This window comes from Mustelus asterias, chromosome 3 (assembly GCF_964213995.1).
Source record: "Mustelus asterias chromosome 3, sMusAst1.hap1.1, whole genome shotgun sequence".
Lineage (NCBI taxonomy): Eukaryota > Metazoa > Chordata > Chondrichthyes > Carcharhiniformes > Triakidae > Mustelus > Mustelus asterias.
The window spans coordinates 140002990-140030554 of NC_135803.1; the positions used below are offsets into that span (position 1 = coordinate 140002990).

Below are 27565 nucleotides of genomic sequence, written 5' to 3' on the forward strand. Positions count from 1 at the left end.
TTATCCCTGATCTCCTTCAGCCCTACAATTCTCCAAGGTATCTGCATACCTCTGATTTGGGCTTGAACATCCTTGATTTTAACATCACGTTTTCTGGTTCGAAGTCATATTTTGTTTGATAATGCTCCTGTGAAGCACCTTGGAACGCTTTATTATGTTAGAAGCGCTATATAAATGTAAGTTGTTATACAATGTTACAATCAATTAAGTATTAAAAATTTGAAAACAGAGAAGAGTCCTGACCACAATGCCAGTGAATGCTTCACGTATGTACAGATATTTAGAATTTAGTTATCTTTCAAACCGTCTTTTCTCTTTCTCAATGTTGTTGCATCTTTTTCTGAAGGGACAGGGTCAAAGAGCTGGTTCTTCCAAATTGCAATGAGAAGTTTCCTCAACATTGTAAATTGACTAAACATGACATAATACAGAATTAAAATTGTAGCTCTACTCAGACATACAGTTCATAGTTTCTATGTGTTATGGAATATTTATGAAGGTTGACATATTGCAAACCATAGAATGAGAGTGGAAATAGGTTTGGGAAAGTGATAAATGGAACAATAGGTGGTCAAGGCTATAATTACAGTTTAATGTTTCCTCAGCTACATGGTTGATTTCATATCTTCCATTTATTTAAAATTGTAGATACACAAACTATATTTTTGTAAAAACTTGTATTTGAAATGGAATCATGAAGGGAAAGTTTGTGGCTGCTGCATTACGGTGAAATTATTATGTTAAGGCGAAGCACATATATAAAACTATATGTTATCTTGAAAGAATTAAATGTAGTTCAACAAAATATTACATTGCAAATCAAGAGATAATATGTGTAACTTTAATTAAGCGAAAATAAACATAGATTAGAACATAAAGTGTGTAATATATTTGAAGCAGCATATTAATTGAGTTTCTCTAGCATGAAATAAAGCCAATGGTGTTACTTGGGAATAATGTTCTGTTGAGATAACACAATATGTTATTAAATGTAAAAGTGCTAGTATGACATAAGTATAATAAAGCTTATGAGTACTGTGATACAACAATGAATGAGAATATACTTCAAATGTTCTCTCACAACCACTTATTAATTTCTGATTGGTGCTTAACTATTTTTGGATTAATATATTCTCCCAAAATATGGTTTTCCAATGGGAAGTCTTCGCAAGCAGATGTAACTGTTTGGATATTCTGCCAAATTGATAGGATTATCTTCGAGCCGAATTTCATTCAGATGATCACGGATATAACTGGAGTCTTGGGGCTTGCAGAATGTATTATCCGTAATCGCAGATATATTATTATGCTGGAATGTGGAAAAAGGGTTACAATAAATGTTAAATTTGTCATTTGAGATGATTTAGTATTTCTGTAATCACATTAATTGCTTGATCTTTTACAAATACTAAAATTTGTAGCCTACTCTTCGACAGCTTTCGCCATTAGTTCAACTCATGTTATTCAAACAAACAGTGCTACATCCATAGAATCCCTACAGTGCAGAAGGAGGCCTTTCAGCCCATTGAATCAGCACTGACTCTTCGAAAGAGCATCTTATCCAGGCTCCCCCCACACTCACCCCCATCCCCGTAACCTCACGTATTTACCATAGCCAATCCACCACATTTGCTCTCAAACCTGCCCTGTCACTTAATTGTATGCGCATACTAGACTAATCACATTAAACTACCATAAAACAATGTTTGTATGTATGCTTGATCTGCTCCTGGTCTGAATTTGTAACCAACCTCGTCTGCATTTTAGTCTGAGTCAACACAGAGCTGCCTTATTTCCTACAGACTTTACCAGAAGTCCAGGTTTGCTCACCTTTTGCCTTATTTTGCATCCCTATACCAAAGAAGCCTGGTTACATTCCAAGCTTCAAGTTTACTTGGAGTTGCCTCCCTGTTGCCCACTCAAAATGTGACAGTAACTTCCCTGCCTGGACATGACAAACCTAAACTCAAGGCGCAGATTCTGTCTTTGTATGGAGCCTGAGCCACTGTTCTAGTCAATATTTTCAATCGTGATCTCAAAATCTTTCAATGACCCAATCCTTGGTCTTGTTCTGTACCATTGTCCTGACATCCAGTGCAATTTACTTATTTTTTTACAAAATTGTCATTTACAATGTATAATTCAGAACTTCTGTTTTTAGATTATTTTTCTGTACACATATATCATTACAATATCTTGCTTTGATAATGTAACTGGAAATATTTATATATATTTTTTAAAAACGATTTACAGTAGATTTTTAATACATGGTTGTATGTAAAGTGTATTTAATATTCACACATAATTGCAGATTATTTGATACTATTTACAGTTAAGACATTTAGATTTAGCCATAGATAGTGGTGGACTTGAACATTACCAAAAAAAGAGACATGTCAAAGCTTTTTCATCTTGCACACATCAGGACACTTTGCAACAATACCAATATAAGAGGAAAACAACAATTTATATAAGAAGAGAGTGCTGATTGGTTTTGCAAGTGGCTCTGATTGGCAGAGGTGTTGCCATGGAAAATGGTCCAGTTGACAGTGACTGACAGTTCACTGCCATGCATTGTTTGAAATTTAAACCAAGCCACTTGAGCCTAATTGGTCAAGGCAATGTCCTGAGGAATGAGTCAGCAAATAGCTATCAATTATTTTAGTTAGCTGAAACAAGTGAAATATGTGTACATGTTCTTTCTGTCTGCAAAACTAGGGCCCCATGTATTACAAGCACTCATTTGTCAGGGCAATGAGAGAACAATTATGTCGGCAGATCTGTTGGGAAACAAAGGAATAAAGAAGCTGTAGCTAAAATTTCAATGATTCTCTTTTTCATTTCTCCTTTTGTTTCATATTTAGGAGTAAACTTCACAAAATAAAAATATCCATAAGGAAAGTAGCACTGATGACAAATTTTCCTTCAATTTAATTATTTATTGTACAACTGACCTGTAACTGAAGTACACGGATGGTGTCAGGCAGGTTGGCAGGTACTTTGTCCAGCCGATTAAATCCTAGGTAGACGAATTCAAGTCTAGCCAAGTTCTGTAACAAAATCAATATTCTCCTCAGTTTTGTTTTCTACATGTTTCTGAATGGTAAAATCAAATGATTTCTTGTTATGCTACTCTCCAGAGCATTCTAAGTTTGAGAAGCTGGAATAAATGAATATTGCCAAGGCATTTATAATGTTGTTTTTCACTGGCTGCTAAGAGGTTTGCACCCGGTCATGGGAAAAATATGGAGGGCGATTCTCCCAAAAGAATTCTAAGTGTCAAATTTGTGCGAAAACTGGAGTAAATCAAGCTGTTTTTTTTCAGTAGGAGTTTAAAATGCACCAGCATGAATCATGTTAAAAATCAGGGGATGGGGCCTATCCCCGCTGGGGAGGCCAGCAGCAGAGAGCTGAGTGGACCACTGCGCATGCACTGATCTGTCAGTGGGGAGATAGACACATGTGCACTGGCCTCCTCCCCCATCGCCGGCCTCCCAAAAGCCAGCTTCCCAAACCACACCCCATGTGCAGCCCTGATCACCCCTCCCTCCCTCCTCCACCGATCCCCTTACAGAGTGCGCCCTCCCCCCCCACCACCACCACCAATTGGGCCCCCAATAGGCCCCGCTGGTAGGAACCTACCCGGCAGGGGGGAACACACCAACGAGCCCAGAGCCTACTATCCTGAGCTTGCTAATCATATTGAAATTGGCATTTCAATACCGACATCGGCGCGAGGCTGATTATGTTTTAAAACATTGCCTGGGAAATGCGCGATCGGCTGAACGCCGTTCGCGAGTCCTACTACAGGCCCCCCACTGATGTCTCCTGGCCCATTGCGCCCACCAACCAGATGTTTAAAAATGTATTAATGAATGTGCACTTGGCTGGCTTGGCCAGCATTCATTGCCCATCCCTAATGACCCTTGGGAAGCATAGTCCTAACTGGTAGTCCCAGTCCTAACTGGGCTATTTTGCATCCTGAGACTGTGACTCTTTGTTCTAGAATCTCCAGCCAGAGAAACAACATCCCTGCATCCAGTCTCCAGCCTTGTCAGAATTTTATGCGCTTCAGTTAGATCCCCTCGCATTCTTCTAAGTTCCAGTCAATACAAGCCCAGTTGACCCAAACTCTCTTTATATGACAATCCTGCAATCCCAGGAATCACTTTGGTGAACCATCGCTGGCAAATATACACTTGGTGGTGATGAGCTGTCTTCTTGAAACGTTGCAATCCCTGTGGTGTAGGTACACCCACAATGCTGTTAGAAAGGGAGTTTACTAAAGCAACAGTGATATAGTTCCAAGTCAGAATGGTGAGCGACTTTGAGGGAAACTTGCAGGTGGTGGTGCTCCCTTGCATCTGCTGCCTTTGTTCTTCTAGTTGGTAGTGGTTGTGGATTGGAAGCTGTTGCCTAAAGAGCCTTGGTGAGTTTCTGCAATGCATCTTGTACACACTACTGCTACTGTGTGTCTGTAGTAGAGGGAGAGGTTGTGCTTGATGCATCAAATAGATTCTTTTGAAGAACTAGCAGGGATGATGCTAAAAGAAATGCAATTTTTATGGTTTATATGGCAATGCCAATCAGTGGCATCAACAAGGGAGACCACTGAGATTTGGGCACAGTTTGAATATCTCCTCCAATAAATGATGTGACTTTTGCTGGCTTGGCCTCCTTGCCTTTTTGTCTATACTTAAAACTAAATTCTGTGTTTTCTTTTAATTCATTCATGGGACATGGGTATCACTGACTGGCCAGCATTTATTCCCCCTCCCTAGTTGCCCTTGGAGGTAGTTGAGAGTCAACCATATTGTTGTGGCTCTGGAGTCACATGGAGACCAGACCAGGTCCTTCCCTGAAGGACATTAATGAACCAGATGGGTTTTCTGACAATCGACAGTGGTTTCATGGTCATCAGTAGATCCTTAATTCCAGATTTATTTTTATTGAATTCAAATTCCACCATCTGCCATGGTAGGATTCGAATGTGGGTCCCCAGAACCTTAGCTGATTTCTGGATTAATAGTCGAGTGACAATACCACTAGGTCATCACCTCCCCAATAACATAGGCTTCAGCTTTCTTGAAGAATAGATATAATCTTGAACCAAATCTTCTAGATATGCACAATTCTATGCTCAATAGGATAACTTTTTTGTGGCAATCTGTAATTTTCAGAATTGGTTGTTCAGTTCTCATGATGATGTCATACTTAAACCATCAAGTACTTCTGCACAGCTGACAATAGAACATAGAACAGTACAGCACAGAACAGGCCCTTCGGCCCACGATGTTGTGCCGAGCTTTGTCTGAAACCCAGATCAAGCTATTTCCTCACTATCATCCCGAAGTACTCCATGTGCCTATCCAATAGCTTCTTAAATGTTCCTAAAGTTTCTGATTCCACTATCCCTGCAGGCAGTCCATTCCACACCCCAACCACTCTCTGCGTAAAGAACCTACCTCGGACATCCTTCCTATATCTCCCACCATGAACCCTATGGTTATGCCCCCTAGTTACCGCTCCATTCACCCGAGGAAATAGTCTTTGAACGTTCACTCTATCTATCCCCCTCATCAACTTATAAACCTCTATCAAGTCTCCTCTCAACCTCCTCCGCTCCAAAGAGAAAAGCCCAAGTTCCCTCAACCTTTCCTCATAAGACCTACCCTCCAAACCAGGCAGCATCCTGGTAAATCTCCTTTGCACTCTCTCCAGTGTCTCCACATCCTTCTTGTAGTGAGGTGACCAGAACTGCACACAATATTCCAAATGTGGTCTCACCAAGGTCCTGTACAGTTGCAGCATAACCCCACGGCTCTTAAACTCAAACCCCCTGTTAATGAACGCCAACACACTATAGGCCTTCTTCACGGCTCTATCCACTTGAGTGGCAACCTTCAGAGATCTATGGATATGAACCCCAAGATCTCTCTGTTCCTCCACATTCTTCAGAGCCCTACCTTTGACCCTGTAATCCACATTTAAATTTGTCCTACCAAAATGAATCACCTCGCATTTGTCAGGGTTAAACTCCATTTGCCATTTTTCAGCCCAGCTCTGCATCCTATCTATATCTCTTTGCAGCCTACAACAGCCCTCCACCTCATCCACTACTCCACCAATCTTGGTGTCATCAGCAAATTTGCTGATCCACCCTTCAGCCCCCTCCTCCAAGTCATTTATAAAAATGACAAATAGCAGAGGACCAAGCACTGATCCCTGTGGCACTCCGCTGGTAACCGGTTTCCAGTCTGAAAATTTTCCATCCACCACCACCCTCTGTCTTCTGTTAGTTAGCCAGTTACCTATCCAATCAGCCAAACTTCCCTCTATCCCACACATCCTTACTTTCTTCATAAGCCGACCGTGGGGAACTTTATCAAACAATAGGTGCAAAGAAGGAATACAAGGCCAGGCTGCCAGAATAGGACTGAATGTGCCCTATGGAAATCCCAGCAGGCTGGTGAAGAAATCAATTCATCCAGCCTCCAAGGAATTCTTGCAAATAGTGTATCTTTGAAAAACAGTTGAGTGTCCCATGGTATATTTAGGAAATGGAAGTCAGGGAAAGGCACTGTCGACACTCATACTGCCAACCTTGAACTAATAAAAACACAAGATTAGAGTTGTGTATTCTATATAATAGATTCAAATGTGCAGGAGGAGAGAGGAACCAGGCTGAAAAATACTCACTAAATAATTCTTCGTACACTGGTGATTTTTTAAATGTCAATCACGGAATTTTTGGGAAGGCCTTTTTTATTGCCCACATTAAATACTACGGAGCAGCTTACCAAGCTATTTCAGAGAGAAGTTAAGAGTCAATCACATTATTCTTGTAATGTGAATCACAAAACACACAGACAATGTAAGGACAGAAGTCTCCCTTCCTTGAAGAACATTAGTGAACTAGATAGAACTTTATGACAATTTGATATTTTCATGGTCATCTTTACTGATACTAACTTTTTATTCCAGATTTATTTCATGAATTGATTTCATATTTCCCAGTGCTGTGGTGGGATTTGAACACCCCTCTCTTTATCATTATTCTAGGTCTCTGGATTACTAGTCCAGTAACATACCAGTATTTCTCCATACCCATTCTTGCTCCATGGTCAATCCTTCTTAAAAGGTGAAGTTGCACAGAAGGAAGGAGTAACCCTGTAGTATTTGTATTATAATGCAAATCACCTTCCCCCACCACCCCTGTTCCCCAACCGCCTGATCATTTTACCACACATTTTTGAAATGCTGATTCAAGATTCTTATTTTATGCATCATGATCATTTTGGCCCTTGTGTGAACTTTATTATGCATAGCTCTGCTCTTTGTGGAATCAAAGGTAACAGTAAATGTAGTTCCTCTCTTAATCACTAGAGCACAAGAGATTTTTGTCTGCACTTGCTAAAAGAATATATCTGTAGTATTCTGCACTATTGATCACTTTCTTGTTGCATGTTTATCGAGTAAAAGGCTCCTGTAATGCATGTGGGGTATGGTATTGTGCACAGATTATGATAGGCCACATGAACTGCTGCATTATGACTCGCCATACTCGGGAGAAGTCAGCAGTGGGATACGTACAGAACCCTATCCTGCTGATGTATTGATAAACTGAATGAAATGATGGCATTTGTATCTTTGAAATGGATTGGTGAACAAAAAATTGGGTATATGTTGCCATTGCTCACCTGAAATGATTCTGATGTATAGTATTCAAGACCATGTTGATTGTCATATTGGTGTATTCAAGTCTTTGTACACTTGATGGCACATTTAAGTGTTAGCTTTTAGTCTGTGTTCATAATTTTGATTGACACCATTATTGCCAAATTGTGACAACGGGAAGTCGAGTAGCTTTGATGTAAGATTTTAACACAGTAGAGTCCAGCTGCTAGTGGGAGTTACGTGCCCACATGATGGTGAAATCATGAATGATGAGCCTGCTTTTTAATGGGAGTCAATTAGCTAGGTTCCAGCAATGCAAGGGCAACATTGATTTGTGCAGTTACTCAACAGCAAATTGTGGTATAGTACCCAAACGGGAGACTTCGGAGCAATATTGACATGTCTTGAAAATTTTAAAAAGAGATAGTCCTCGTGTAAGATAAAAAAGAATCCTATCAAAACTGGCAAACAAAATCACAATGTACACAAAATCTGTGTACATTTCAAAATTGAACAGAACTGTTATTGCAGCTCTGGACGAAGAGATTTCCAGGTTAATCTCCACTCAGGCTGCACCCCAGTTGCAGCAATTCCAGATATCACTTCTCATCCCTGTTGGAAAGGTACTTTAAAAAAGAGAATTAAATATCCAAGGCTAGAATGATTGGAAGGAATCTGCTTCCAGAGACTTCAATACCATTTTCCTGCTGACACATGTCAAGGTCTCTGTTCAATCATGATTGACTTCTCCTGCCAGGGGGATGGGAACCTATGTAAGGAGTCCAAGAAGGAGGGAGCATGGACAAAATATGGGGAGAAGGTTCCAACTACATCAAAAATCAGGAAAAAAGTTAAAAGGAAGGAGAACTCGGGAGATGTTATTAATGGAAGTGTTAGAATTCAAAAAGAAGGTACAAAAACTAGCTTAAGGGCACTTTACCTGAATGCTCGTAGCATTCGAAACAAGATAAATGAGTTGACAGCACAAATCATTGCAAATGAGTATGATTTGGTGGCCATTACAGAGATATGGTTGCAGGATGGTCACGACTGGGAGTTAAATATGCAGGGGTATCAGACTGTTCGGAGGGACTGGCAGGAAGGTGGTGTAGCTCTGATATTTAAGGGTGACATCAGGGCGGTAGTGAGAGATGATATAGATTCTACGGGAAAAAAAAGTTGAATCCATTTGGGTGGAAATAAGAAATAGTAAGGAGAAAAAGTCACTGATAGGCGTAATCTATCGGCCACCAAATAATAACATCATGGTGGGGCGAGAAATAAACAAAGAAATAACTGATGCATGTAAAAATGGTACAGCAATTATCATGGGGGATTTTAATCTACATATCAATTGGTCAAACCAGGTCGGTCAAGGTAGCCTGGAGGAGTTTGTAGAATGTATCTGTGATAGCTTCCTTGAACTGTATGTAATGGAACTTATGAGGGTGGTCCTGTGTAATGAGACAGGAATAATTAATGATCTTATAGTAATGAGACAGGAATAATTAATGATCTTATAGTAAGGGATCCCCTCGGAAGAAACGATCACAGTATGGTTGAATTTAAAATACAGATGGAGCGTGAGAAGGTAAAATCCAATACCAGTGTCTTGTGCTTAAACAAAGGGAACTACAATGGGATGAGGGAGGAGTTGGCTAAGGTAGACTGGGAGCAAAACTTTTATGGTGGAACAATTGAGGAACAGTGGAGGACTTTCAAAGCGATCTTTCACAGTGCTCAGCAAAAGTATATACCAGTGAAAAGGAAGGATGGTAAAAAAAGAGATAATCAGCCATGGATATCTAAGGAAATAATAGAGGGTATCAAATTGAAAGAAAATGCATACAAAGTGGCAAAGATTAGTGGGAAACTAGAGGATTGGGAAATCTTTAAAGGTCAACAGAAAGCCACGAAAAAAGCTATAAAGAAAAGTAAGATGGATTATGAGAGTAAATCAGCTCAGAATATAAAAACAGATAGCAAAAGTTTCTACAAATATATAAAACAAAAAACAGTGGCTGAATTGGTCGTTTAGAGGATGAGATGGGGCTTGTAATAACTGGAAATGAGAAAATGGTTGAGGCATTGAACAGGTATTTAGTGTCGGTCTTCACAGTGGAAGACACAAATAGCATGCCAAAAATTGATGACAGGAAGGCTATGGTAGGTGAGGACCTAGAACCTATCATTATCACGAAAGAGGTAGTGTTGGGCAAGCTAATGGGGCTAAAGGTAGACAAGTTTCCTGGCCCTGATGGAATGCATCCCAGGGTACTGAAAGAGATGGCGGGGGAAATAGCAAATGCACTAGTGGTAATTTACCAAAATTCGCTGGACTCTGGGGTGGTTCCCGCAGATTGGAAAACAGCAAATGTGATGCCACTGTTTAAAAAAGGAGGTAGATAAAAAGCAGGTAACTTATAGGCCGGTTAGCTTAACTTCTGTAGTAGGGAAAATGCTTGAATCTATCATCAAGGAAGAAATAGCGAGACATCTGGATATAAATTGTCCCATTGGTTAGACGCAGCAGGGTTCATGAAGGGCAGGTCATGTTTGACTAATTTGGTGGAATTCTTTGAGAACATTACATGCACAGCGGACAATGGGGAACCTGTGAATGTGGTGCATCTGGATTTCCAGAAGGCATTTGACAAGGCGCCGCACCAAAGACTGCTGCATAAGATAAAGGTGCACTGTGTTACGGGAAATGTATTAGCATGGATAGAGGATTGGTTAACTAACAGAAAGCAAAGAGTGGGGGTAAATGGTTTTTTTTCTGTTTAGTGAGCAATGACTAGCGGTGTGCCTCAGGGATCAGTGTTGCGACCACAATTGTTTACGATTTACATAGATGATTTGGAGTTGGGGATCAAGTGTAGTGTGTCATAATTCGCAGATGACACTAAGATGAGTGGCAGAGCAAAGTGTGCAGAGGACGCTGAAAGTCTGCAAAGAGATATACATAGTCCAAGTGAGTAGGCGAGGGTCTGGCAGATGGAGTACAATGTTGGTAAATGTGAGGTCATCCATTTTGGTAGGAATAACAGCAAAATGGACTATTATTTAAATGGTAAAAAATTGCAGCATGCTGCTGTGCAGAGGGACCTGGGTGTCCTTGTGCAAGAATCGCAAGGAATTGGTTTGCAGGTGCAGCAGGTAATAAAGAAAGCAAATGGAATTTTGTCCTTCATTGCTCGAGGGATGGAGTTTAAAAACAGTGACATTATGTTGCAGCTGTATAAGGTGCTGGTGAGGCCACACCTGGAGTACTGTGTAGAGTTTTGGTCTCCTTACTTGAGAAAGGATATACTGGCACTGGAGGGGGTGTAGAGGAGATTCACTAGGTTGATTCTGGAGTTGAAAGGGTTGGCTTATAAGAAGAGACTGAGTAGACTGGGGCTGTACTCATTGGAATTCAGAAGAATGAGGGGAGATCTTATAGAAACATACAAGATTATGAAGGGAATAGATAAGATAGAAGCAGGGAAGTTGTTTCCACTGGCGGGTGAAACTAGAACTAGGGGGCATGGCCTCAAAATAAGTGGGAGCAGATTTAGGATGGAGTTGAGGAGGAACTTCCTCACGCAAAGGGTTGTGAATCTGGAATTCCCTGCCCAGTGAAGCAGTTGAGGCTCCCTCATTGAATGTTTTTAAGACAAGGATAGATAAATCTTTGAACAGTAAAAGAATTAAAGGTTATGATGAGCGGGCGGGTAAGTGGAGCTGAGTCCACGAAAAGATCAGCCATGATCTTATTGAATGGTGGAGCAGGCTCAAGGGGCCAGATGGCCTACTCCTGCTCCTAGTTCTTATGTTCTTATGTTCTTGAGGAAATAGGAGAGATGGGGAAAATGCAGATAAGCAAACATTGTTCATATGGTAGGGGATGCAGTGTACAAAGTATATAGCTCGTGTAAGCAAATATGTAAACAAGGCAGACACAAAAGGTGGGACTTTTTGAGGTGTGTGTGTGTGATTAAATAATTATTTTTAAACCTATGAAAATCTGCTACTGTTTTTTTAAATGAACTAAACGCAAAAGAGAGCTTAGAAGCATGCACTCTAACTTTCCAAAACAACCACTTTGATTACACACAGTAAGGGAAGGGAGTTGATCGTTTCAGTTTATTTCTCCTCTGGTCTGTAACAGCACAGATCCTTGAAGATGGCAGGATGTATTCAGAGAGTGCATGGAGCTTGGGATTCCTAAGAGCATAAAATCAGGCAACGTAGACTGAACCATTATAAAGCTCTGGTTATGCACCCAATTTTTATCACTGCATTTGAGAAAGGATATGAGAGTGAGAGGATGCAGAGATTTCCCAAAATAGTTCCTGGCATGAAGGATTTTAGTTATAAGGTTAGGTTGGAGAAGCTGAGGTTGTGCTCCTTGGGGCAAACAAGAGTATGGAGAGATTTTATAGATGTGTGCACAATTATGAGAGATTAAATAAGGTAGGGAACTGTTCCCATAAGCTGATGGTCTGAGGGTGATGGAAATGGAGTTAATTAAGTGGATTGATGATTCAGGTGGAAATTGGATAGGCATTTGAAAGCAATAAACATGCATGGCCAAGGGGATATGAATGAGAGTAACTGGTTTGCTCTGCAGAGAGTTGGCTTGACTTGATGCCTCCTTTTGTGCTATAATAGCTTTAAGATATTGCCTTAAAATAGTTTTATTAACTTGAATAGAAGAATGAAATTGGATCCATTGCCATGTTATTAAAAGATTACCTTAAAAGCGTTGCGTTTGATTCCATTGCTTTTAATACGGTTGTGATGTGCATCTAGAGTTCTGAGTTTTGGAGGTAAGGCAGGCAGACGGACCAGCTTGTTTTCAGAAAGTGACAGGTGCTCCAGGTTTGGAAGTTGTGAGAAGGCTTTATCTTCTATTTCGGTAATCAGGTTTCCAGTAAGATCGATCCTCTTCAGAGTTGCTTTATTTAGGATCAAACAAAGACAATTTATCAACCAGTTTTACTATTTACTTAGTATGAATATTTTCCTTAAAAGTAAGCTTCTTCCACAATATAAGATGCAGTGAGGAACATCCTTGCCTCTGAAGCCAAAGCTCCAGTTTCAAGTCCCACTCCAGGACTTTATTGACCAATGAAGATAGAACCATAAAATCCTACAGTGCAGAAGGAGGCTATTTAGCCCACTAAATCTGCACCGACCTCAAACCCATCTAGATCCTATTCCCATAACCCCATGTATTTATCCGAGCTAGTCCCCCTCCAGTAAGAGGCAATTTAGCATGGCCAATCAACCGAACTTGCACATCTTTGGACCGTGAGAGGAAACCCACCCAGACACGGGGAGAATGTGCAAGCTCCATGCAGACAGTTACTCGAGGCCGGAATTGAACCCGGGTCCCTGGTGCTGTGAGGCAGCAGTGCTAACTACTGTGCCACCGTGTCGCCCTTAGATGACCAAACAATATGCAAATCCTTCCAGCACATGCCAAAGGACTGATTCCTGGTCAGCCACATAAGGGAAAGGATGTTTGAACCTCTACCATCACTATTCATAACTCCAGACTACAGCATGCATGTAAAAGCATATGTTGTTGCTGCAACTTAGACTCTGAGGGAACTGTAACACACCATCATCACATTTAGTTCTCTTTTTCTTTAGCATAATCCCTTTTTTTCCTGAGCTTAGAAATGAACACAAGTAGAATGTCTGTTTGACTAATATAGAGAATATACATTCTGGCTGTATGGGCACATTTCATTTATTTCAGTCCAGAGAGCTTTGGCACAGATTGATGATAACCAGAGCTCAGGAACTCCTAACTGCTTTTAAGGACCCTGCTTAAGTTTAACTTGTCAGAATGACACAGCTTTACCATTACAGAGAATAGATGTCCAGCCAGGATCATTAGGGCATTGGGTTACAATATTATCTGGGGATGAGCAGTAAGCACCTTATTCCTAAGGCGGAAATTTCTATTTATGAGAGTAAGAATGGTGTTGGGCAGTTCTGGCAGTGCCCTGCTCGCTAGCCAGAATGCCTGGAACTGGTGCCCAATTTCACACTTGGAAGTTCATTGATTATGCACAGGTGTGTATTAGGCTGATTGACCTGGTGGGCTGGAAACTGATTTGTCCATCAGCTGGCAGGTTTGAAGGTACCAGCACCATATTTAAATGCCAATCCAGCAAAGACATTTTATTCTCTCCAGCTCACCTGTTTTCACAAGACCTTCAGAGATGGCATTAAGCCAGAAAGAATAGGTGAGTAACCCAAAAAGGAAGGCTGCACCCTGTTTCAGTCACCAGACCCTTGAGGTTTTGATCTGAGGTGTCCAGGCCCACAAGAACATCCTATATCTCAGCGATGGGTTGAGGAAGCTCTGCAACTTCACCTCTCTATCCTGGAAGGCTGTCACCCAAGGAGTCGGCATGGTTGACAACCATGCCTGAAGCGCCATCCAGTGCAGGAAGAGGATGAATGATCTCATCTGCTCGGTCAGGGTAATTCATTTCTTAACACCCCCCTGAATCAAATTCTCATCATGATGTCATGTACTCAAATGGCTACTCTCTTCACGGATCACATTCATCCATTAGTGGGGAACACATCTCAACATTCATTTCTCACAGACACTTTACATCGTCATTCCATCTGTTGCTCACACTCCAACCTCTGACCTTTCTGGGGAGGGCTCACAACACACATGAGACATGCATTTCACCCAACCTCCTCTTCATCCCCTCTGTTCACATTCTTTTCTTTCTTCCTCATAAAGGCCAAGCCGGCAAACCACTAGTAGGAAAGAGCCCAACCAGGGGAGAAACGGTTGAGACCATTGAATTACAGATAACTATAAACAACCTTGTCCCATCACTCTAAAAAAAATATATATTGATTTAGTGAGTTGCTCCACCTATTCCTGTTTGGAAGTTGGAGCTGGGACGCATTTCCTGAATAATTTCCAAACTTCTATCATGTACTAAATCAGCTTCCTGCTTTTTTTGAGGCACCAGATCAGAAGCAATATGGAAGTCAGTGGAAAAAATGTAAGTGGATTCTCCCTGAGCTTTACAATGTTCCATGATCTCAGCCATAATCTTAGGTGAAAAAAAAAATTCCTTTTCTCCTTTCTGATTTAATTTCCGGTTTCTAATGTAACCAATATATATGTTACAGGAATCCAAAGAGCTACCTTAAGAGCTCATTAATAATCAGTGAAAAACCTCTAACGTTTGGTCTCATTAGTATCCCTTTCTTATTTGCGTAACTGATTGTGTGTCAACAACGATAAGCATTTATAAAATTATTATAGAGTTAAACAAATGTGATTTTCTTAGCAAAATTTGTTGAATACTTATAGAGTCATAGAGGTTTACAGCATGGAAACAGGCCCTTCAGCCCGACTTGTCCATGCCGCCCTTTTTTTAAAAACCCGAAGCTAGTCCCAATTTCCTGCATTTGGCCCATATCTCTCTATACTCATCTTACCCATATAACTGTCTAAATGCTTTTTAAAAGACAAAGTTGTACCCGCCTCTACTACTTCTGGCAGCTTGTTCCAGACATCACCACCTTCTGTGTGAAACAATTGCCCCTCAGGACACTTTTATATCTCTCTCCTCACCTTAAACCGATGCCCTCTAGTTTTAGACTCCCCTACCTTTGGGAAAAGATATTGACTATAAAGCTGATCTATGCCCCTCATTATTTTATAGACCTCTATAAGATCACCCCTCAGCCTTCTACACTTGAGGGAAAAAAGTCCCAGTCCCAGTCTATCCAGCCCCTCCTTATAACTCAATCCATCAAGTCCCGGTAGCATCCTAGTAAATCTTTCCTGCACTCTTTCTAGTTTAATAATATTCTTTCATGCACCAGAACTGTGCACAGTATTCCAAGTGTAGCCTTACCAATGTCTTGGGACGTCTTGTTGAAGTTGTACAAGTCCTGTATTCAATGTTCTGACCAATGAAACCAAACATGCTGAATGCTTTCTTCACCACTCTGTCCACCTGTGACTCCACTTTCAAAGAGCTATGTACCCCTAGATCTCTTCGTTCTGCAACTCTCCCCAACGCCCTGCCATTAACTGAGTAAGTTCTGCCCTGGTTCAATCTACCAAAATGCATCACCTCGCATTTATCTAAATTAAACTCCATCTGCCATTCGTCAGCCCACTGGCCCAATTGATTAAGATCCCGTTGCAATCCGAGGTAACCTTCTTCACTGTCCACTATGCCACCAATCCTGGTTATCTTCTATGGTGTTGATATCTCTACTATCCAGTTACAGCAAATAACAATGTACTCACGGAAATCAGCAAAATCTTTTACAGTGACCTTTTTAATCTGGTTGAACCGTGCGTAAAGGTATGATGTTTCTTTAGGCAACATTGGAATTTCTTCAGTGTTGGTCTCATCACAATACACAGAACCAGTTAGACAAACACATAAAAGGCAAGTTGGCATGTCTGAAATACAGAAAAATTACATTAGTAGAACTTTGATCACTTTAATGCATTATTGTTCATATAAATAACCTGTTTGACACATTATCTATGAGGTCTGTGTCTGCTTCCAGATTCTCTCTGATGTTTGTGCTCATGGATTCTTTAACTGCAGCCACAGTCATTTTCTCAGGTCTGTTTAGCATCAAAGAATATAAGAAAGATTGCTACAACTACCACAGTCAACAGGCTAGTAATCAACCAATATTTTAGCACACTTGCAATGCCATAGTCTTTTGAATGCATATATTTTGAAATTGAGCAAACCAATCTGCAAAATTGATATTGGGTGAATAATGGATTTTTATCATTGTTGGTATAATAAAAGAAAATTGCACTTTCCAAAGAAAACAGTTATGGAATTGTATGTGTGGCTAGGGTTTGAAATCAGTTCCCATACCGGATACATGGGATATTATCGCATTTCTGGGCTCTTTCTGATTTCAGAGTTGTTTTAAAAGATAAAGAGCAGAATCTTCCCAAAACAAAACCCCTTGCATAGCCCCTTCTGCACAACTCCTCCCCTTGCGTAGCCCCCATGCATGACCCCCCCCTTGCATACCCCCCTATTGCACAAATTTCCCCTTGCAGAGCTCCCCCTTGCCAACCAACCCTCCCTTGCATAGGCCTCCCCTTCATGACACTCCTCCCCCGCAGAGTTCCTCCTTGCATACCATCCCCTCTTGCAAAGTTTCCCCCCTACATAAAGCTCCCCGTCATTGTGCATATCCCCCTGTCATAGCCCCACCCCCTTGACTACCCAGACACACTTATGGTGCCTAACTGGGCACTGCCGGAGTGCCAACCAGACACTGCCAGTGTGACAGCTGGGGACTGCTAGGTGGGCACTGCCCGATGTGTACTACCCGGCCATGCGCCCGACCATCTGCGGGCTTCTTGGCCCCCGGTCCCCCGGCGTGGTCATGGCACCTGGTCCCTGCTAATGCAGAGAAGTATTCATGCTCATTAGCATGATGTCCCGTTAGTGAGGGAGGAAGCAGCCATGAGGCCAGAAGATGCTGTACGGGAGCAGGTAAGTACTTTTAACTTACCTTAGTTTTATATTAATATGCTTCGCACCCAAAAAGGGTGCTAAGCCATTCTCATCAGCAAAACTGGGCTGGGAGGATATGAAACCGGCTCATCACACTGATCGACTAGTGAAGTTTACTTTGCCTTTGAGACTGAATGAAAAGTGTCTGTTTATTGGAAAACAAATCCGAACCAAATCCAAAATATACATGAAAGATTAATTCAAACTGCACCAAGCTGTTGAGCCAGTTGTAGGAATTTGTTTCTTTTTAAACAATTGTGAATGTAACTTTATCCTAATCAACAACTTAAATAAAAATTTCACACTTGTGCAAGCAGAATTGAACAATAGAAGTTGTGCAGTTAGCAATGATATTCACCAGAAAAGTCCATCCAAACATCTAATACTAGAATTACCAGAATGTAATGGGCATCGTTTTTGGAATGTGAGGAAATGTAGTTTTAGTTTTTTATTTTCTTTATTTCCCATTGCAGTTTAAACTGGGGGTTTTTAATTGGGAGTTTAAACTGTATCATCTAATTTTCTGCTATGACCTTTTGTAGGAAGCAATAAAGTTGTACCATTTAAATGAAACAGCTATACATAGAGAAATGGAAGAGAAAATGAGTTAGTACTAACCAATAGGTGGATCCTCTGATTCAGGTTCTGGTGTTGGGGACCTGATATAGCGTACATGTTCTATTTCATGATTTGTGTCGGCATGAACAAACATGGGGATGGTCTCTTCTTCTAGCTTTCAACAAAAAAATACATTTTTTTTGGATCAAATTTGTTTTTCCCCTGTATACATTTAGACCAATAACAAACTACATGCAGATTTCACCTTAAGCACCACAATAAATTCCTACTAGTGTAAACTTCACATTTCACTTCACAAGAGGGCAGCGCGGTGGCACAGTGATTAAGCAATGCTGCCTCACAGCACCAGGGACCTGGGTTCAATTCTGGCCTTGGGTGTCTGCCGGGTTCAATTCCAGCCTTGGGTGACTGTCTATGTGGAGCTTGAATGTTCTCCCTGTGTCTGCGTGGGTTTCCTCCAGGTGCTCCAGTTTCCTCCCACAGTCCAAAGATGTGCAGGTTAAGTTGATTGGCTATCTAAATTGTCCCCAAGTGTCCCAAAATGTATAGGTTAGGGTAATTACGCGGCACGTATAGGGTGGCACAGTGGTTAGCACTGCTGCCTCACAGCGCCAGGAACCCGGGTTCGATTCCCAGCTTGGGTCACTGCATGTGTGGAGTTTGCACGTTCTCCCTGTGTCTGCGTGGGCTTCCTCCAAGTGTTCCGGTTTCCTCCCACAGTCTGAAAGACGTGCTAGTTAGGTGCATTGACCCAAACAGGCGCTGGAGTGTGGCAACTAGGGGAATTTCACAGTAACTTCATTGCAGTGTTAATGTAAACCTTACTTGTGACTAATAAATAAAACTTTAAATTTTTAACTTTTTTTAGTGGGGCAAATATATGGGGTTACAGGGATGTGGTCTGGTTAAGATTCTCTGTTGGAGAGTCAGTTCCGATTTGATGGGCCGAATGGCTTCCTTCTGCACTGTAGGGATTCAATGATTTGGTTAATGTTTTTCTGTAGCAGAGATTATGACCTCAGTTCTGCCATTGGATGAAGCCAGCAATTATTCAGTGTAACAATCTCATTTTCTTTCCATTAGCTAACTAATCAGGTAATTGCTTTCTCTCTTCCAAATATAATCCTCCTCCTTTGTACAAGATGGAGAAAAAAACTTGCCTGGGTTACAGCATCATTGCGACTTTCATGAGTCTATTCAATGAGGCTGAGATTACATCTTAGTTTGCCCCTGACTTTCCCATCTCAATGTCTGTGTGCCGTCTTGTTCACTGACAAATAAAATAACAAAGCACATTATCTAGCCTCCTCTAATAATGTTAGGTAATTTGTATCATGCTTTGGGATGAGAAGCACAATAGTGAAAAATAATCTCCAAGCTTTAGATCTAGCAATACTACAGAGTCTGCAGAGATTTTTAAGTGCTAAAAAGCAAGAAAACAGTAAGTTTTCATGCCGGTTTTTTCAGTGAGTAAGGAACGCAAATTTGTGGCACTCTGTGCATAACAGGAGTCATCATGCGATTCTCACCAGTGGGGGTGGGCGGAGCTTCAGCTCGCCTCTGAGGCTGGCTGCTGAGCTCTAAGAGTGCCATTGTCAGGCTGATCGATCGATCAATCGTGGCGCGGCGAGCTGGTAAGATTGCACGAGAGGCACAAAACCAGCCTTGTTCTGCCAGCAAAACCAGCTTCATGCCCGGGAAGGGCGTGAGGCTGATTTTAATAAAAATGACTCCATTTTAATGTTAATAGTGAGCAATAGGGAAGCAATTGTCTGGGTTCACTTGCCTTAACGACCTCGCTGATGGAGTTCTTCACCATCGAGGATTTGTATTATCCCTAGTCAATGGGGACCTGATATCATGGCCTCACTGGTAAAACTGGAGGTCATTGAAGTCCTCCCCCACCCCCCCCCCCCCCCCCCCCCCCCCGCCCACCCCACCACCCCACCAGGTGGTCGAGGGTAGGGGCGGACAATGCCCTTTGGACAGTGTCAACTTTGCACTGCCAACCTGGGACTCTGGCAGTGCCCACAGGGCACCCTGGTACTATCAGTCCGACATCCTGGCACAACCAGCCCTGCACTTTGGCAGTTCCCACTGGGTATCCTGGCACTGCCCTGCAAGCACCACCAAGGGGCGGGACCAGAAGGGCAGGGCGGTGAATGGGAGTGACAATTAAGGGGAGGGCATCAGGGGTGGTGAACAGCTCGGGGGGAATCATGGGTAGTGATTGGCCGGAGGGGACACGATCTGGGCGGCGTGGAGTGGAGGCGACGTTGGGGGGTTGGAGGGAGTGACAGATTTCTGTACAATATGTATTCTTGTACATAGTGCACTGGGAGATCAGGGTACATGTGCAATAGCACCCTCTAAAAGTCTGCAGCCGGCTTCCCTGCATGAGTTGGCTCTGTCTGCTCCCCTTACTGGCGAGAATCACGTTTGGAATCTTTTTTTTCTAAGTGCCATAAGATAGTATATGGGAGCTTGCCAAAAAAATGGGTGCGATTCTCTCCCATTTTCACGCTCGTCCAGCACTAGAATTGTTTTGGTAAGATTGCAGCCTGTTTCTCTCCTTCCACACACGGTGCCAGATCTATTGTGTATTTCCAGAATTTTCTGATTTCACTTCACTCTTAGAGAGACTCTGCATATTCAGTAAGGTGGAGCAGATAACAGGTGAAATTGTTATACTCAGTCGGTGATGGCAATGGACTCTGGTACTGAGATATAATAGCCTGCAATGGTACTTGCAGCGATACCAAAACTACAATGATCCAATAGATCTACCAGAATAATAGAATTAAAACGATGTGAAACAAGTTCTGCCCATTACAATGTTGCAATTAAGCACTTTGAGTTAGACAGAATGCCATTCCTACATCTTCAATTCACTAATCAAGTACAGGCCATCCAGTCCTCAAATCAAATTTTCTGAATGTAAAGAAATGAAGACAACTGATATTACCTAGGCATTTTGCTGCATGGGTGAGAAAGGGATGTAGAATCACTGATTCTACATCTTCTTGGCATTATGACAAATATTACAATGTGTGCATTGATCTAAGATATCTGTATCTTGCGATTTCTAATGTATGAACACTGTAAATTATTTGTATCAATTTTATGACTTTTTTATTAATTAAAGGGATGTGGGCTTTGCTGGCTAGGCCAAAATTCATTGCCCATCCCTAATTGCCTTAGAGGAGGTGGCGATATATTTCCAAGTTAGGATGGTGTGTGGCTTGGAGGGATATTGGCAGGTGGTGGTGCTCTCCTGTATCTTCTAGATGGCAGTGGTTGTGGGTTGGAAGGTGATGTTTAATGAGCCTTGGTGAGTTCGTGCAATGCATCTTGTGGATGGTACACACTACTGCTACCGTGCATCAGAATGTTTGTGGGATGTCAATCAAGCAAGTTGCTTCATTCCAGATGGTGTCAAGCCTCTTGAGCTGCATTCATCCAGGCAAGGGGAGAATATTCCAGCACACACCTGATTTGTGCCTTGTACATTGTGGACCGGCTTTGGAGAATCAGGAGGTGCAGAACTTCTGGCCTCTGACCTGCTCTTGTAACCATAGTATACCTATGGCTAGTCCAGTTCAGTTTCTGGTCAATGGTAATCCTCAGGATGTTGATGTTGTGGCAGATTCAGTCATGATAATGCCATTGAATGTTAAAGTGCGACAGCTAGGTCCTCTATTGTTGGTGGTAGCCATTGTTACTTGCCATTTGCCAGCTAAAGCCTGGATATAGTCCAGGTCTATTTGCATTTGGATATGGACTGTTTTAGTATCTGAGTCGTCACTGAACATCCTCATTTCCGACCTTATGATGGAAGGAAGGTAATTGATGAAGCAGTTCATGGTTGGGCGGAAAGACACTATCCTGAGAACTTCTTCAGTGATGATCTGGAGCTGAAATGACTGACCTCCAACAACCGCAGCCATCTTCCTTTGTGCTAGGTATGATTCCAACCAACAAAGATTTTCTCCCTGATTTCGATTGACTCCAGTTTTACCTGGGCTCCTTGATGCCATACTTGGCCAAATGCGGCCTTGATGTCAAGCGCAGTCACACTCACCTCACCTCTGGAGTTCAGCTCTGTTGTTCATGTTTGAACCAAGGCTGTAATGAGGTCAAGAGCTGTAGCCATGGCAGAACCCAAACTGAGCATCAGTAAGCAGGTTTTTGCCAGACAAGAGCCGCTTGATAGCTTTGTTGATAACCCCTTCCATCACTTTACTAAAGATCAAGACTGATACGGCGGTAATTGGCTGGTTTCACACCTATTTTTTGGGCGAGTTTGGCACTTATATCTTACCACACAGATATTTTAACAGCTGTGAGATTCCAACTGCTTGGTGGGGGCGGAGCCTAAACTCAGCACAGGTAGCATAGGACAGGACAGGACAGCATAGGTAGCACAGTGGTTAGCACTGCTGCTTTGCAGCTCCAGGGACCTGGGTTCGATTCCCGGCTTGGGTCACTGTCTGTGTGGAGTTTGCACATTCTCCTCGTGTCTGCGTGGGTTTCCTCCAGGTGCTCCGGGTTTCCTCCCACAGTCCAAAGATGTGTGGGTTGGGTTGATTGGCCATGCTAAAAATTGCCCTTAGTGTCCTGAGATGCGTAGGTTAGCGGGATTAGTGGGTAAATATGTAGGGATAGGGGGGTAGGGCCTGGGTGGGATTGTGGTCGGTGCAGACTCGATGGGCCGAATGGCCTCTTTCTGTACTGTAGGGTTTCTATGATTTCTATGATTTCACCGGGGAAGCAGGGCATACCGATCTCTCGGTGAAGTTCAAGAGCTCCTCCCATCCTCTTCCGCCCCTTTCCACCCCCTCCCCCTACCAACATCATTGGTGCATGTTCTCCCCCACACCAACACGGGTTACTAGCATCGGAGCATCAGAACCTGCCCGTAGAGTTCCCTGGTGGATCACACCCCCCATCTCTCTTGCATAGTCCTCCTCCCTTCGGAGCTACCTCTCCCCACCTCCTGCATAAGCCCCTGTCATTGTGCATACTCCCCCTCCGCTCAGGCCCACCCAACCTAAGCCACTCCCCCGGCACTGCCCCTGAAAATTTATGGTGCCCAACTGGGCATTGCTAGGGTGTCAGTGGCTCGGGGAGTGCCAGTTGGCCACTGCCAGGCTGGCACTGCCTTATGAACACTGTCTGGCCACCCAGGGGCTTCAGTGGCTTCTGTGATCCCCGGTGTGGCCATCACCGCTGGTGGAGACCAGTACTGAATCTCACCAGCGTGAGGTTATGCCAGCGATGTGGTAAGCGTCAGTGAAGCCATAAGTGGCAATGTGGAACGTGCTAATGTCATGTAAATCATGACATTAATATGCAAACCAGTAGAACAGGACCCTGAATTATGCGTGCAGCACCAAACCGGTTGTGAATCCAATTTCTGGCCTCACATGCAATCTTACTGGCTCACCACACCAATCGACCAGCACAGCAAGCTGGTAAGATCATGGCCACAGAGTTAACTTTTTAGATTGATGACCCATTGTCAGAACTTGCTGGGCTCTGATAAGAGGATGTCGATCTGAAACGTTAACTCTGTTTTTCTCTTTTTACAGATGCTGCCAGACCTGTTGAGTATTTCCAGTATTTTTGTTTTTCGGTCAACTTTCCATCATTTGCAATATTTAGTTCCCTTAGCTTTGGCTCGAAGACATACCTGGAGAAAGGCGGTTGTTCATTCCAAGGCAAGCTCAGTCACTCTACTTGTCAGCCAGATCCTCAGGATGTTGATTGACCAGCTTATTAATGAACCTTGGAGGACAGGCCTAACAGCCATCTCTAAATAACCATCAAGCCAATTAACTGAGGGATACATAAACTTGTATTCTTTAGGGTATAGATGATTGAGGAGCATTTGGCATGTTAAAATTATTTGAGAAGTGGCAGAGATGGTGCCAACACCAAAAGTAAAGCATCAGACATCCCATGAGTGCAAAGGGCTACTGCTGGAGCATGGGGAAAAGGAGCATTAAATATAACATTGAAATATTAAGCGGAAACTTTAATAGAAGATTGAAGGGAATGAATTCAGACCTTTCTGGGAATATTGAAATTCAACCTAGACAAAACGCACATTAGTAAATTAGATCTCAACGGGTGGAAAAACATATTCCAATTTATAATCAGCTAACAATATTCAGCTTACCAGAAAAGTCCTCTGGTAAGCTTTCTACTGCTTGCTCAGCCAAGGCCCCATATTCTTACAAACAGGAGTATGCCATTCAGACCCTCAAACCTGCAGTACCATTGAATTAGATTGTTGCTACTCTGTACCTCAACTTATTCCACCTGCCTCAGTTCCATATCCCTTTATGACAGCTTTATGCTGTCAGACTGCTTGTTTGATATCCAATCTTGGATGACTAGCACATCCTCCAGCTAAAGAATGGTGTACCTCTCATTTGCCACTAACTCAATCCTCCTCATTAAATACTTCCCAGGTTTCAATAGACAATTCACAACATCAGTGCTCAATTTAAACTGGCATTCAACGACTTATTTTGTTTCTATCTCTAATTTCTCCCTCCCCGCCCCTTTTCTTTCACTCCACCTTTTTATTTGTCCATCTTCGAATGATTGAAATGCTATTGTTGTAATGCAAATTATATTATTCAGGAAAACTGAGTCAATTAGGGAATAGCAAACTAATTTTGGTGTGCAGATGACACAGTTAAGAGACCTACAAGCAAAGAGAGATGTATTTGATTCTCGCACCTTTACAAAAGAATGTCTAGTTACTAGATAAAATGATTTGTGGTAAAGGCCTTTGACTGGAAATTGAAACAACTTATTTTAACCTTCCAAAGTTCATTGGTGTAGTTGCATTTGAACGAAAGCATGTAGTGTTGGACATTCCACCTTAAGTTAATACTGGTGCGTTGGAAGGATCTGGATGAATCACCAAATCAAAGGCTTTGATTAACACTGAAGATGGCTCAAAATACGAGAAAGGACGTTAATAAACTTAAATAATGGACATGTAAATGGAAAATGAATTTCAATGTAGATACTGAATTGGTGAGGAATGCAAGCGAAACTTCTTCATCTTAAGAATGATTAAAATGTTAAACTTGCTACCACATGGAAGAGCTAAGATGAATAGCAAAGCTGCATTTAAGAAAGCTAGCTAAGTGCATGAGGGAAAAAGGAATAGGAAAATATGTTGATCGGCACATGAAGTAAGATAGGTGGAGACTTGTATGGTACATCTGTACTGAGATAGAGATGTTTCTGTGCTTAAATTATGTGGGTCTGAGACTTGGGTCTTTGGACCAACTGAATTGGCTTTCCAAGAGTAAGGAACATATGTGTGATGTGATCAAGTTTATCAAAGCACTGAAAATAATAAATAATGTAAATATTATTAGTTTTTAAATGTTGATTATGAATGCAGAATTAGAGAACATGAAAATAAAATTTAGCAAGCCTCCTGTATGATTCAAAAGCAATAACCTTTGGTGAGTCTCCATCAGATCCTTCAGCCAATTGGTTTTTGATTTGATTTATTATTGTCACGTATTAGAATACAGTGAAAAGTATTGTTCTTGCGCGCTATACAGACAAAGCATACCATTTATAGAGAAGGAAACAAGAGAGTGCAGAATGTAGTGTTACAGTCATAGCTAGGGTGTTGAGAAAGATCAACTTAATGCAAGGTAGGTCCATTCAAAAGTCTGATGGCAGCAGCGAAGAAGCTGCTCTCGAGTCGGTTGGTACATGACCTCAGACTTTTGTATCTTGACTGTAGATTTGTTATATGAACTGCACTTAATGTTGTGAAGGAGGTGACACAGCACTTGCACTCAATCATTGGGCATCATAATTCAGAAAGTCACCAATCCTGATTGAGGCCGTTGCTGATATGCCATCTGTCCTTGAGAGGTTTGCCTTTAAAAGTTACCCAGGAAGCTTGCTAGTTTCGGTTTATCACTCGCTACATGTTATTGAAACCACGTGTAGTCCCCTGCTATTTCACCACCTGCAGATTGGCTGTGTTTAGTTAGTTGGCTTTGTTGACTAGAGGTAAGGTTGCTAAGTATGATATTAAAATTAATATCTAATTGTCTGAGATTCTGTTTTTGAAACCTTTTTTAATCTTTTGAAAGAAGCAAATTAAAAAGTCAATTTTTAGGATTCGCAATATTTATTATCTGTCTGAGCTGCTGCATTTTGATATGTTCCACTGTGCTCCATTTTAACTAATGCGTTGAGAATGGATTTAATTGTCACTTAAACAACAACAAAACAAAAATACTTAGACATTGTTTCAGCCTAGAAGAGGTTATGTGCTGAAATTCTTTATCCCTTTGAACAAAAGCTGATCAATTATTGTGGTGGCTTATATATATTCATTATATAGATTCCTGAGCAACTTTAGAACCTTATTGTGCGCATGGGACTTGAGAAATTACTATAAGCAGAGCATTAAATATAGGTATAATGTAACATGCATGAATACCAATCAATAATAATCATAGTACCTAATCTCCAGATCTTTCTCATAGGTTGGTCTGCCAAATTAATTACTTACCATTTTATAACTTCAAATCACTCACACTTACAAGCAGCTGGTTATTTCTAAAGATTATTAAACAATTTTAAAGCAATTGTATTCAATTTTGCAACTCAAACTCAGTCTTTAACTATCAGTAATGTTAAGATTCTATAATATATCTTATTGCATTTAGTTTGATTTACTGCAAGATTAACAACATTAAAACAATTATTGTAGATACAGTATTTTGTTCCATGTGTTGTCTCATACTAATTTCACATTTAAATGTAAGTTTTTTAATAAGATAGATTCAAATCTTGTAGATGCCTGAAGAATGTTAAACCACATTACCTTTGCTTGTTTTATTTCTTGTGGCTCATCTTCATATTCGTAAGTTGTGTCTGCATCAAAAGATTCCACTTCCAAATCATGTATGTGAAATTTATCTTCCTTATTAGCTGGTGCTGTGAATACTAATTCTCCAAGCATAACTGCAAAAAGTATAGGACACAAACAATTCATTTTGGACTGAAGACCAAGAAAAATAGGTTCTAAGGAAAATTGAAAAGCTGAAATACTGAACAGAACAGTGCTTTGCAGCCCAGACGTAGAATCTGTCAAATTGGTATTTAAAGCTTTCACCAGCTGCTGCCAGAAGTTTCAGAAAAATGAGACTGCGTGATGTGCCTTAACCCCCTGAACTCCTTTTTCAATTACAGTTGGAATAACAGTCACAGCTTATAAAGCTTGGTAGACAAATTCATAACGCAGCAAGAGAAAGCTCATTAAGATCATAGCTAAAAATAATTCTTGCACATAAACATTCTAGTCCTATTAGGGACCTTTTTTTAAATCAACCCATACTATTTATTACTATTACAGATTTAAATCTATTTTTCTCACGAGAGTAATATTTGGGCTGACTTTGATTTTTGGATGGCTGATTGGCAGAGAGTGTTGAGCTCCCATGATTTTGAGGCACCAACTATATTTGAATTTGTCACGTGAGCTCTGAGCGCCAAATAGGCGCCTCAGTGCAACTTGCTGTATGTTAAGTTTAGAAATGTTGGCTGGCAGCAGAGGCCCATAGGTAAGCTTTGAAAGCAGTGGGTAAGTGATGTTAAGGTAGAGCAGGGTGAGGCCAGGACTCAGTGGGTCTGCATTACTTTTGTTAAGTCGGAAGGAGTGCTTCTGTGTCTTCAGGTTTTCCGTTCAACCCTCCAAAAATTATTTT

The 27565-nt window shown here is 41.5% G+C and overlaps 2 protein-coding genes across 4 annotated transcripts in view; one reads left to right on the plus strand and one right to left on the minus strand.

Annotated features, from left to right (window-relative positions):
• Window positions 1-27565, plus strand: part of cenpp (centromere protein P) — a 282096-nt gene that overhangs the window by 53563 nt on the left and 200968 nt on the right. The window lies entirely within an intron of this gene.
• On the minus strand, window positions 118-27093 carry ogna (osteoglycin, paralog a). The gene is made up of 6 exons (XM_078203342.1): window positions 26683-27093; window positions 17841-17955; window positions 15974-16132; window positions 12418-12620; window positions 2955-3050; window positions 118-1309 (listed from the first exon to the last, which is right to left on the minus strand). Exons 1-6 carry the CDS (start codon window positions 26851-26853, stop codon window positions 1124-1126), a joined length of 930 nt encoding a protein of 309 aa, XP_078059468.1. The 5' UTR covers window positions 26854-27093; the 3' UTR covers window positions 118-1123.

Bases quoted from the DNA above. Each gene is read 5' to 3' on its own strand.
- ogna (XM_078203342.1), bottom strand. From the start codon at position 26,853: ATGAATTGTTTGTGTCCTATACTTTTTGCAGTTATGCTTGGAGAATTA. The intron at 16,133-17,840 runs GTTAGTACTAAC...TCTGTATTTCAG, and splicing joins ATCAGAGGATCCACCTATTG to ACATGCCAACTTGCCTTTTA. The intron at 3,051-12,417 runs GTAATCTTTTAA...ATTTTGTTACAG, and splicing joins TCAAACGCAACGCTTTTAAG to AACTTGGCTAGACTTGAATT.